The 12,402-nt window shown below is 47.3% G+C and overlaps 1 protein-coding gene across 1 annotated transcript in view; it reads right to left on the reverse strand.

Annotated features, from left to right (window-relative positions):
• HIP1R (huntingtin interacting protein 1 related) overlaps positions 1-12,402 on the reverse strand; it is a 291,478-nt gene that overhangs the window by 203,474 nt on the left and 75,602 nt on the right. Inside the window, exons 3-6 of the mRNA XM_075323022.1 lie at positions 10,909-11,051; positions 9,432-9,488; positions 9,118-9,198; positions 8,956-9,032 (exon numbers count right to left, since the gene is read on the reverse strand). Coding sequence (XP_075179137.1) covers positions 8,956-9,032; positions 9,118-9,198; positions 9,432-9,488; positions 10,909-11,051 — 358 coding nt within the window. The remainder of the gene's footprint in view (positions 1-8,955; positions 9,033-9,117; positions 9,199-9,431; positions 9,489-10,908; positions 11,052-12,402) is intronic.

Raw genomic sequence — 12,402 nt, forward strand, 5'->3', positions numbered from 1 at the left:
GAGAGCTCCGGCAGCCATTTTTAGGACATTCTGCCGGTGGAGAATCACAGAGAACAGCTCTGCAGCTCTGGGAGACCAAGGCAGGGAATCTGGAGCACACACACCCCGCTTTTTAGCGGTCGGTAAGCCGCACCGGTCACTCGGTGTTGGTCCCCTTGGGTGCCGGTATAGAAACGTATATATATACTTATTTCTGTTCGGCCGGGCTGTATACCCTTTTTTCTATATACCCTCAGTGATCACGCTCCTAGGACATAACAGCATGTCGGCCACAAGGAGCAAGGGCACTAAAGCACAGGGGTTTTTTGCAACATGTACCTCTTGTAGGGCTATGTTACCTGCGGGTTCCACCTACCCTCACTGTGAGCAATGCTCAGCCCCCCCTGTTACGCTTGCTCAGCCGGAGCCTCGGTCACTTGTGGGCCCCCCCGGCTCAGGCAGACCCCCTGCTTCCACTATCCAGGTGGCAGCGACAGAGTTTGCAGTTTTTGCTGATAAGCTCTCAGAGTCACTCTCACAATCCATGGCTCAGTCTATGGACAAATGGTCTGCCAAGTTGCTGGAAGCCCTGCAGTCCAGACCGGTCCTTTCACAGGCCCCGGACCCTGTTAGGTCGGCGCCTCCAGGTCCCTCTCGGTACACCCCGGCCGGGGTGGGCCCCAGGTCTCACGTGGAGGACTCCTCCACGGACCACAGTCCCAGACCAGCTAAGCGGGCTCGCTTGGAATCTTCCCCGACTTCCTCACGCTGCTCGGGTTCCCAGCTTGAGGACTCTCTGGAGGACGAGGCGGAGGTTGCAGCTCAGGGCTCGGACCCTGATGTTGCTCTCAATCTTGATACACCTGAAGGGGACGCCTTAGTAAATGATCTTATCTCGTCCATCAATCAGGTGTTGGATCTATCTCCCCCGTCTCCACCTATAGAGGAGTCGGCCTCTCAGCAAGAGAAACACCAGTTTCGTTTTCCCAAACGTACACGGAGTGCATTTTTTAATCACTCTAACTTCAGGGATGCCATCCAGAAGCCCAGAGCGGTTCCGGACAAGCGCTTTACTAAGCGCCTTACTGACACACGTTACCCCTTCCCCGCTGACGTAGTTAAGGGTTGGGCTCAATGTCCTAAGGTGGATCCCCCAGTCTCCAGATTGGCGGCTAGATCTGTGGTTTCGGTTGCAGATGGCTCATCACTAAAAGATGCCACTGACAGGCAGATAGAACTCCTGGTGAAATCCATCTATGAGGCCACGGGAGCGTCTTTTGCCCCGGCTTTTGCAGCCGTGTGGGCACTCCAAGCGATCTCAGCTTGTCTGGCTGAGATTAATGCGGTCACACGTATGTCTGCCCCGCAGGTTGCATCTTTAATCTCTCAGGCGTCGGCGTTTTCTTCCTACGCCATGAACGCAGTCCTAGACTCTGCTAGCCGTACAGCGGTGGCATCCGCTAATTCTGTTGCAGTCCGCAGGGCCATGTGGCTGCGCGAATGGAAGGCAGACTCGGCTTCCAAGAGGTTCTTAACCGGTTTGCCGTTTTCTGGCGAGAGATTGTTTGGCGAACGATTGGACGAGATTATTAAGGAATCTAAGGGAAAGGACTCCTCCTTACCCCAGTCCAAGCCTAAGAGACCTCAGCAACGAAAAATACAATCGAGGTTTCGGTCCTTTCGTCCCTCCGCCAAGCCACAGTCCTCTTCGTCCAATAGACAGGACAAAGGCCAGAGGAACTCCTATGCGTGGCGGTTTAAGTCACGCCCCCAAAAGACCGCCGGAGGCACTGCTTCCAAGGCGGCCTCCTCATGACTCACGGCATCCCCGAACCGCATCCTCGGTCGGTGGCAGGCTCTCCCGCTTTCGCGACGCCTGGTGGCCACATGTTCAAGACCGATGGGTGAGAGACATCCTGTCTCACGGTTACAGGATAGAGTTCAGCTCTCGTCCTCCGACTCGTTTCTTCAGAACCTCCCCGCCCCCCGCGCGAGCAGACGCACTTTTTCAAGCAGTGGACACTCTGAAAAAAGAAGGAGTCGTGACCCCCGTTCCCACTCAGGAACAGGGTCGCGGTTTTTACTCCAACTTATTCGTGGTGCCAAAGAAAGACGGATCATTCCGTCCCGTTCTGGACCTCAAATTGCTCAACAAACACGTGAGCACCAGACGATTCCGGATGGAATCTCTCCGCTCGGTCATCGCCTCGATGTCACAAGGAGACTTCCTCGCCTCGATCGACATCAAGGATGCCTATCTCCATGTGTCGATCGCACCAGAACATCAACGCTTTTTGCGTTTCGCCATCGGGGACGAACACCTTCAGTTCGTAGCATTGCCCTTCGGCCTGGCGACAGCCCCACGGGTTTTCACCAAGGTCATGGCATCCGTTGTTGCGGTCCTGCATTCTCAGGGGCACTCGGTGATTCCCTACTTAGACGATCTCCTAGTCAGGGCACCTTCTCGGGCGGCGTGTCAACACAGCCTTACCGTCGCTCTGGAGACCCTCCAGCAGTTCGGGTGGCTCATCAACTTCCCAAAATCCAAGTTGACACCGACCCAATCTCTGACCTATCTAGGGATGGAATTTCATACACAGTCAGCGGTGGTCAAGCTACCACTAGACAAACAGCTGTCACTGCAGGCAGGGGTGCAATCTCTGATTCAGACTCAGTCACACCCCTTGAGACGCCTCATGCACTTCCTGGGGCAGATGGTGGCAGCGATGGAAGCAGTGCCCTTTGCGCAATTCCATCTGCGCCCGCTACAGTGGGACATTCTCCACAAATGGGACAGGAAGGCGAACTCTCTCGACGGGAACGTCTCTCTTTCCCTTGCAACAAAGACGTCTCTTCAGTGGTGGCTTCTTCCCACTTCTCTATCACAGGGAAAATCCTTCCTGCCCCCAACCTGGGCTGTGGTCACCACAAACGCGAGCTTGTCAGGGTGGGGAGCGGTGTTCCTCCATCACAGGGCTCAGGGAACCTGGACTCCGATAGAGTCTTCCCTTCAGATCAATGTCCTGGAGATAAGGGCAGTGTATCTGGCCCTATTGGCTTTCCAGCAGTTGCTGGAGGGCAGGCAGATCCGTATCCATCCAGTCGGACAACGCCACTGCCGTCGCATACATCAACCACCAAGGCGGCACGCGGAGTCGTCAAGCCTTCCAAGAAGTCCAGCGGATTCTGCAGTGGGTGGAAGCCACAGCATCCACCATCTCCGCAGTTCACATACCGGGCGTAGAAAACTGGGAAGCAGATTTTCTCAGTCGTCAGGGCATGGATGCGGGGGAATGGTCCCTGCACCCAGAAGTGTTTCGAGAGATCTGTCGCCGCTGGGGAACGCCGGACGTCGATCTCATGGCGTCACGGCACAACAACAAGTTCCCGGCCTTCATGGCACGATCTCAAAATCACAGAGCTCTGGCGGCGGACGCATTAGTTCAGGATTGGTCGCAGTTTCGACTACCTTATGTATTTCCTCCTCTGGCAATGCTGCCCAGAGTACTACGCAAGATCAGGTCCGACTGCCGTCGCGCCATTCTCGTCGCTCCAGACTGGCCGAGGCGGTCATGGTACCCGGATCTGTGGCATCTCACGGTGGGTCAGCCGTGGGCGCTGCCAGACTGCCCAGACTTGCTGTCGCAAGGGTCGTTTTTCCATCTGAATTCTGCGGCCCTCAACCTGACTGTGTGGCCATTGAGTCCTGGCTCCTAGCGTCTTCAGGGTTGTCTCAGGATGTCATTGCCACTATGAGACAGGCCAGGAAACCGACGTCCGCCAAGATCTATCACAGGACTTGGCGGATTTTCTTGTCCTGGTGTTCTGATAAAGGTTTTACTCCCTGGCCTTTTGCCTTACCCACTTTTCTTTCCTTCCTTCAATCCGGAATGGATAAGGAGTTGTCACTTAGTTCTCTCAAAGGGCAAGTATTGGCACTCTCAATATTCTTTCAAAAGCGCCTGGCCAAGCTTCCGCAGGTCCGCACGTTCCTGCAGGGAGTTTGCCACATAGTCCCACCTTACAAGCGCCCGCTTGAACCCTGGGACCTTAACAGGGTGCTAACGGCTCTTCAGAAACCGCCTTTTGAGCCGCTGCGGGATGTCTCCTTATCACGTCTTTCACAGAAAGTGGCATTTCTAGTAGCAGTTACTTCACTCCGTAGAGTGTCGGAGCTTGCAGCACTGTCATGCAAAGCCCCCTTCCTGGTTTTTCACCAGGATAAGGTGGTTCTCCGTCCTGTTCCGGAATTTCTCCCTAAGGTGGTATCGCCTTTTCATCTCAATCAGGATATCTCCTTACCTTCATTTTGCCCTAATCCAATTCACCGCTTTGAAAAGGATTTGCACTCATTAGATCTAGTGAGAGCACTCCGTTTCTACGTGTCTCGCACAGCGCCCCTGCGTCGTTCAGATGCGCTTTTTGTCCTTGTGGCTGGTCAGCGTAAGGGTTCGCAAGCTTCCAGGTCAACCTTGGCTCGGTGGATCAAGGAACCGATTCTTGAAGCTTACTGTTCTTCGGGGCTTCCGATTCCTTCGGGGCTGAAAGCCCATTCTACCAGAGCCGTGGGTGCGTCCTGGTCATTGCGGCACCAGGCAACAGCTCTACAAGTGTGTCAGGCAGCTACGTGGTCTAGTATGCACACTTTCACAAAGCACTATCAAGTGCATGCCTATGCTTCGGCAGATGCCAGTCTAGGTAGGCAAGTCCTTCAGGCGGCGGTGGCCCACCTGTAAGAGGGAGTCGTGTCGGCTCTTGTTATCGAGGTATTCTTTTACCCACCCAGGGACTGCTTTTGGACGTCCCAATTGTCTGGGTCTCCCAATGGAGCGACAAAGAAGAAGGGAATTTTGTTTACTTACCGTAAATTCCTTTTCTTCTAGCTCCTATTGGGAGACCCAGCACCCGCCCCTGTTCCCTTCGGGCTAGTTGTTCTTTGGTGTACACATGTTGTTCATGTTCAATTGTTTCATGGTTTTCAGTTCTCCGAACATCCTTCGGATTGAATTTACCTTAAACCAATTTATAAGTTTCCTCCTTCCTGCTTTTGCACCAAAACTGAGGAGCCCGTGATGCACGGGAGGGTGTATAGGCAGAGGGGAGGGGTTACACTTTTGAGTGTAATACTTTGTGTGGCCTCCGGAGGCAGAAGCTATACACCCCAATTGTCTGGGTCTCCCAATAGGAGCTAGAAGAAAAGGAATTTACGGTAAGTAAACAAAATTCCCTTCTTTGCGGTCTGCAAAAAACAGTTTTTTTCACGGGTGCATCCGTGTGGCATCCGTTTCCGTTCCGTAGACGGTCCGTATGTCATCTGTTTGTCATCCGTGTGCCTTCCGTTTTTTTTGTGTACTGCAAAAAAACTGAAGGAGGGTAAATGCAAAAATTTACCCAGGATCCATAGCTTCATCCTACATGAGGCGGTCCCATGTTCACTCCAGTGCCATTTTCTACTGCTTTTCACAGCGTAGAGCGCTCTGGTGATTTTTCTTGTGCTTGTGCACTTCATATCAGTCTTTTCTGTCATTATAATGGCAGAAAGACAATGTCCCACTCTCCTGCATTTTGTAATTTTGCACCCTTTGGTGCCTTTCATGTGGCACTAAGGGGTGCTTAGCTTTGTATTTAGCCAAAAAAATGAAAAAAAAAATAACGTAGGGTTCCCCCTAGTTTTGTAGCCTGCTAGGGTAAAGCAGATGGCTGCAGCCTGCAGACCACAGCTGGCAACCTCACCTTGGCTAGTAATCCAAAACTGAGGGCACCCCACGCTGTTATTTTAAATTAAATAAATAATTAAAAAAAAAAAAAAACACGTAGGGGTCCCCCCAAAATTGGATCACCAGCCAAGGTAAAGCAGACAGCTGGGGTCTGATATTCTCAGACTAGGGAGGTCCATGGTTATTGGACTCTCCCCAGCCTAAAAATAGCAGGCCGCAGCCGCCCCAGAAGTGGCGCATCCATTAGATGCGCCAATCCTGGTGCTTCGCCCCAGCTCATCCCGCGCCCTGGTGCGGTGGCAAACGGGGTAATATATGGGGTTAATACCAGATGTGTAATGTCACCTGGCATCAAGCCCTGGGGTTGGTGAGGTCAGGCGTCTATCAGATATCCGACATCACCAACCCAGTCAGTAATAAAAAAAAAATAGACGACAAACATTTTTATTTGAAAAAACACTCCCCAAAACATTCCCTCTTTAACCAATTTATTAAAAAGAAAAACAAATCCAGGTCTGGTGTAATCCAAGGGGTTGCCATGACGATCCACACTGTCCCAGTCAATGAAGAGCAGAATGTTCCCCATTGGCTGGGAGAGCAATGCAGTGACTTGAGCTAACATCAATGGGTCAGCCCAGGTCACTGCAGGGGATGACAAGTGCTGCTGTCAGCGAGGTACATTACCTGCGCTGATCTCCAGCACACTGACAGCACCTGTCACTGAGTTCAATGACCGCCGCCTTCACAGCCAAGTATCGCGAGAGGCCCGTGACGTCACCGCTAGTCAGTCTCGGGTCGGAAGCGAGAGAAGGTGATGTGACAATCGGCAGCCATAGAGGACAGTGAAAGCGCTGAGGTCGGGATGGCGGGACTTCATCACCGCAGGTAAGCCGAGCGGGACCATGTGTGCAGAGTGTGTGTGCAGAGAGTGTGTGTGTGTGTGTGTGTGTGTGTGTGTGTGTGTACGTGTGTACATGCCGCGGGCAGGAGGGGGCGGAGTGAGCTGAGCGGGGAAGTGTGGGCTTCCTGCACGTAACTAGGATAAACATTTGAAGAAAGGAAGAAATTCCAGCAACTTCAGGAGAAAGTAGAATTTTCTTAAAAAACAGTTTCTTTATTGGTAATAAAAATATTAATATTCCATCCAAGCAAGACAAAAATAGAGAGGCAAGACAGAGGAGCTGTTTCCTACGCGTTTCAACCTGAATAGGTCTTAATCATGGAATTCCATGATTAAGACCTATTCAGGTTGAAACGCGTAGGAAACAGCTCCTCTGTCTTGCCTCTCTATTTTTGTCTTGCTTGGATGGAATATTAATATTTTTATTACCAATAAAGAAACTGTTTTTTAAGAAAATTCTACTTTCTCCTGAAGTTGCTGGAATTTCTTCCTTTCTTCATGTGTTCCCACCCAGGTCAGGGTGTTTCCGTGCACCGGAGGTAAGATTTGGGAGTGAAGAGGGGAGAGCTGAAGTTTCTTCGTTTTTGATAGGATAAACATTGGGTTACTAACCAAAGCGCTTTGGTTGGATACCCGATGTTTATCTTGGTTACCAGCTTCTGGCAGGCTGCCAGCGATGGCTCCTGCACACTGTAGCTGTAAAAAGCCCTGCTTTTTGCTGCTAGAACCGTTCTCGAACGTATCTAGAACTATCGAATTTTAGCAAAAAAGCTCGAGTTCTAGTTCGATCTAGAACACCCCCCAAAATCACTCGAACCGCGAACTGGAGAACCGCGAACCGCGCTCAACTCTACCTGCCACCATGGACGCCACCGCACCTGCCACCACGGACGCCACTGTCACTGACGCGCAGCGCCTGCCAGCACAACCTCTGCCTCCTGTGACCCCGTTTCACCACCACTGCTGCCACCCTCCGGTAAGAGAACACCGGAGTATAAGATGGACCTCATTTTTATTTTTTTTTTTACCTTTTTTATGTTTAAAATTTGGGGTGCGTCTTATAATCCAGGGCGTCTTATTAAGCGAAAAATACGGTAATTTCTGTACCAACTGCGCTTCACGACATGTATAATTGTACTTATAGTGCATTAGTCTATGTTGTCCTATACGGATTATGTTTCTGGTGATGTATTCAAGGACTGTTATTGGTACTGATTGGTACACATGTAGCAATCCATAACTAGGCAGATAATGTGATACATAGCTATGTTAATAAAGTATTGTCCTGTCTGACAAGTTAAAGATAGCTACACCGGTTTGTGTGTTAGGAGGTGTTACAAGTATTAATTATAAAATTATCACTGCAGCATGCCAAAGCCTAACAGCATGTGGATCTCTTAGAATTATGATAAACCAGTTTGGAAACCATCATTTGCTCTATTACTGCTAATAAACTCTAAATAACTAATCATGAGAGAACTGCTATAGGCCATGACAAAGTATAAGTCAACAATACACTTTTCTTAACAGGCTATAATATGTGTTATGTCTCATGAAGACAACACCTTTTCAGGCAAAATCACATTTGTTAGGCTCTAGCTTTCCACAAAAAAAGCCCTAAAAAAAAAAAAAAAAAAAAAAAAAAAAAAAAAAAATAAACAAGAAAGCTCATACAGGTTATACTTTCAACAGATCGGCACTGAACTTTAGAAGTTGTTAGAAGTTGTTTTTGCGCCAACTCAGAGTCCTCTTCTCGATCATAGAAGAGCTCTCTGCTGAGCTTCATGGTGATGGCGGCCAGGGCATGTGTCCCCCTGGGTTGGAGGTCCTCTGACACACCCCCCCCCCTCCCCCAAGTTTGTCCACATTGGCAGGAAGAGTGAATGATCTAATTTATATGGAGGACCTGATGGCTTCACTCCACGATAGATATGATGCCTTTTACAAAACTTGGTATTATTGGATTGAGTTCAAGTACTCTAGCCACTTCGGCAATTGGATACCCTCAGTTCGAGTATGAATACTACTGGATCCCCATGTTGGTACACCTGTCCTCCGTTGGTCCTTGTCCGCTTCCCAATGCGCGTTTCCCTTCTGCACCCCCTCCCCTTTCCTCCTCCCTGCTTGTTCACAGGTTACCTTCTCTCTTTCAGATTCCTCTACTTCTATTCTTACCCCCCTGAATTATTGTAAATTCAGTTCACATGGAATGACTTGACGTTACACCCACATGTTGTTGGTTCATTGATTTGTATCAGTTCAGCGAAAGTCAAAATGTGCACGTATTATTGAATATTATTTTTGTGTTTGAAGCTAAATAATGAATTTAAAAAAAAAAAAAGAACATAAGAAGCATACATGTTATTGACATCTGTGCCAGCTGCCTTTTCTAAAACATCATCTGTCACTTCCAAGTTGGGAGGAAATTGAGGATGCTGGAAGGAAAAACAAAAAAAAAAAGACAATGGAGGTAGTCTGAAGTTTGTAACGAGCTGAACACAATATAGAGCGTTTTCATACCTTTGTGTGGAAGCTTATCTTATGGAGCAAGAGTTTGGTATAAATAGCCACAAGTTGTCCGTATCGATCGTGCATATGTCCCTAGTAGAGATTACACATAATGTCATAAAATGCAGTTTATAGAATCTATGAGTCAACAAACAAGCAAACAAAAACAAAGCAAACACATTCATACATATTATTGTGCTGTGAAAGCTGAAATGTCCTGAATAGTCAAGACGTGTGATGACTTGCCATTATTGTCCTTGCACAGCAGGATTTCCTCTTCTATAAAAGAACATGACCCATTACAAAGTAAACTTTTCCCCTCTTACCCACAAGTCTCCAATCTCTCGGACATTGCTTCGGTATCGTTGACAGTCTGAAAGAACCTAGTTATAGAAATTAGAAAAAAAATAAATCTGTAAAACTATTATTCACTTATTATATTTACCAGCTAAAAACGCTGTCAGCAGAACAATCAATCAGCTGATAGTAATGATCGGCTGTGTATGGGGGCGTTGGGAGAGATAGCGGTGTTCTCCGCGAGAGATAGCGGTGTTCTCCGCGAGAGCCGCTTCCAGACTCCTCCTGAGAGAAGCTGCCGCCAAAGAACAAAACAAATTCATTTTTAAACTTAACAGACTGGATCCTTCTCTCATCCCACATCTGGTGGGAAAGAGTCAGAAAGCTCCGGGTAAGCGTTAGATGGCCAATCCTGCCCATATCCGTGGAAGTTTAAAAGCTAGTGTGTATGGGGAGCTTAAACATAGTGCATACAATCCAACAAACCCGAACGCTGCTCTTGTGATTCTGCGCTCCTTTAGACCCTGAAAGGTTTGCTTGTTACACAATCTAGATAATTGTTTTAATATTGCTTTCCAACTAAGGGTGTGTGCACATAGTTTCTTCAGGCGGTTTCCTTGAAAAAGGTCTCTAAAAATGTTAAAGCGTTAACATATGCACTGCAATTTCAAAGCGACTTGCTGTGCATATGTTTCAGCTATTGTAACTTCTTTTAAAAATAATCTGTCATCAGGTTTTTGCTACCTCATCTGAGCAGCAGCATAATGTAGGGAAAGACGCAGAATCCAACGATGTGTCATTTAGTTTCCTGGATACAGTGGTTCTGACAGTTTTTAGATTTAGCAATGCAGCAAAACTCAAAGCTAAACCACACCCACACCAGGATCTGTATATTCAATATCTATAGATAGTGAACTGCTTATCACAGAATAGGGAGTGTCATACTACCAGACACAACACAATGTAGTCTAAGCAATAAGGTCCAGGTGCTAAAACAATCATTGTAAGTAAACAGCAGGCAGCTTGATAAGAAATGCACTGCTGAAATTTATATTTTAACTCTTATAGCACGGGGTTTTCGGATTACATAGCAAAAACTTGCTGACAGATTCCTTTTAACCGCTTTATACATGCAGTCAAGTGCCAAATAAATATGTTCTCCTCACTTTAATTCTATTGGTAGAAGCCAGAAGAGAATAGACAGAATGTTACTTTAATAATCTGCTCATGCGCACGCTCGCATTGGCAATACCGAGGATTCGAATTAGCGTGTGCATCAACCAGGGTCATGATAAAGAATTTAAAAATCATGAAGATTTTAAAAGAACTGACCATTCTGCAAGATTCTTCTTGGAATTAACCACTAATTTATGCTGGATTAAAAAACAAGAAAAGAAATGCAGGCTTGTGCACATGCCCTGACGTTAAAACATTAATTAAAAATCTAATATGAACAGGTTTATACACGGTCATAGACACTAAATAAAACTTCTGACATTTGCTTACATTTTGATGACCATCACGGAGGACTTTGTGAAGGACATGGCAGAACTTCCAGCTAAGGATTGAGCTGCTGGCTAAAGGTAAGCCAATGGCATAAGACCAGAACGTGAATGCTCCTTTTTCATGATGAGTGCCCAATATTATTCCTAAGATTTTTGTTAAGGAAAAACAAATTAAGAAAGAAATCAACAGTGCCGAACACTTGTGCATCGGGTATGGAGATGCTGCTGACATGCCAGCAGTCAGACACGAAGTGTATTGTGTATATGTACAGGCACTGTGCACCTTCCTTACTAATGATGGTAGGATGCATGCACAATACCTGCTAAGCACCAGATCAGAAGTGAAAGGTGCAGGACAACCCCTTTATCTGGAAAGTAAATGGGTTCAGACAAACTTAAAAAAAAATATTTTTCATCTAGAAATAAAAATGGATGATTTTCATTGAGAACCTTATAGATTTTCTTTTTCTACGTCTGCAGGTAAAAAAAAAAAAAAAAAAAATGTTCAAGACACTACAGTTTCCTATGTTAATAATTGCAATCTATCTGTAAAAAAACAGACAATACATAACCTGGGGGATCCTTTTTTTGCGCACCCATAGGCTTGAAGGATCAAAATTTATTTGACATGCTTAAGAGATCAAGGCCTGCTGCAACTTTATTTTTCACACGGACATCAGGTGTGCATGAATATAAATGCTCATCCGAATAGCGGTGTACAATGACATTGGTCCGTAATGTGCTAGCAGATTTTACCATGGACAGCACATGTACGTGTAACATGTTAAAATGAACCAGGCCAGGATATCAACAAAGGAATCCAGAGACTAACGGCTACTGTATTTTTCGCTTTATAAGACGCACCTGATTATAAGACGCACCCCCAAATTTGGTGAAGGAAAAGAGAATTTTTTTTTTTTTAATGTTAAATGGGGTCCATCTTATAATGCCAGTGTCCCTCTAACAAATCATATAGGGTATATGTCCCTCATAGCCCCCCATCCTAAAATTAGCCCCCTTAATCTGGATATGACCCCCTTATATTGAATATAGCCCCCTTGTGATGGCACACGTTCCCCTGTGCTGTCTATGGTCCCCTATGGATTGCACACGTTCCCGTGTTAGATAACGCCCCCATGCTGCTGCCCATGGCCCCTATAGATCGCACAAGTCCCCCTGTGTTAGATATCGCCCCCATAGTGCTGCCCATGGCCCCTATAGATCGCACAAGTCCCCCTGTGTTAGATATCGCCCCCATAGTGCTGCCCATGGCTCCTATATAGATCGCACAAGTCCCCCTGTGTTATATATCGCCCCCATAGTGCTGCCCATGGTCCCTATAGATCGCACAAGTCCCCCTGTGTTAGATATCTCCCCCATAGTGCTGCCCATGGTCCCTATAGATCGCACAAGTCCCCCTGTGTTAGATATCACCCCCATAGTGCTGCCCATGGCCCCTATATAGATCGCACAAGTCCCCCTGTGTTAGATATCT

The sequence above is a fragment of the Anomaloglossus baeobatrachus genome, chromosome 1 (assembly GCF_048569485.1).
Source record: "Anomaloglossus baeobatrachus isolate aAnoBae1 chromosome 1, aAnoBae1.hap1, whole genome shotgun sequence".
Classification (NCBI taxonomy): Eukaryota; Metazoa; Chordata; class Amphibia; order Anura; family Aromobatidae; genus Anomaloglossus; species Anomaloglossus baeobatrachus.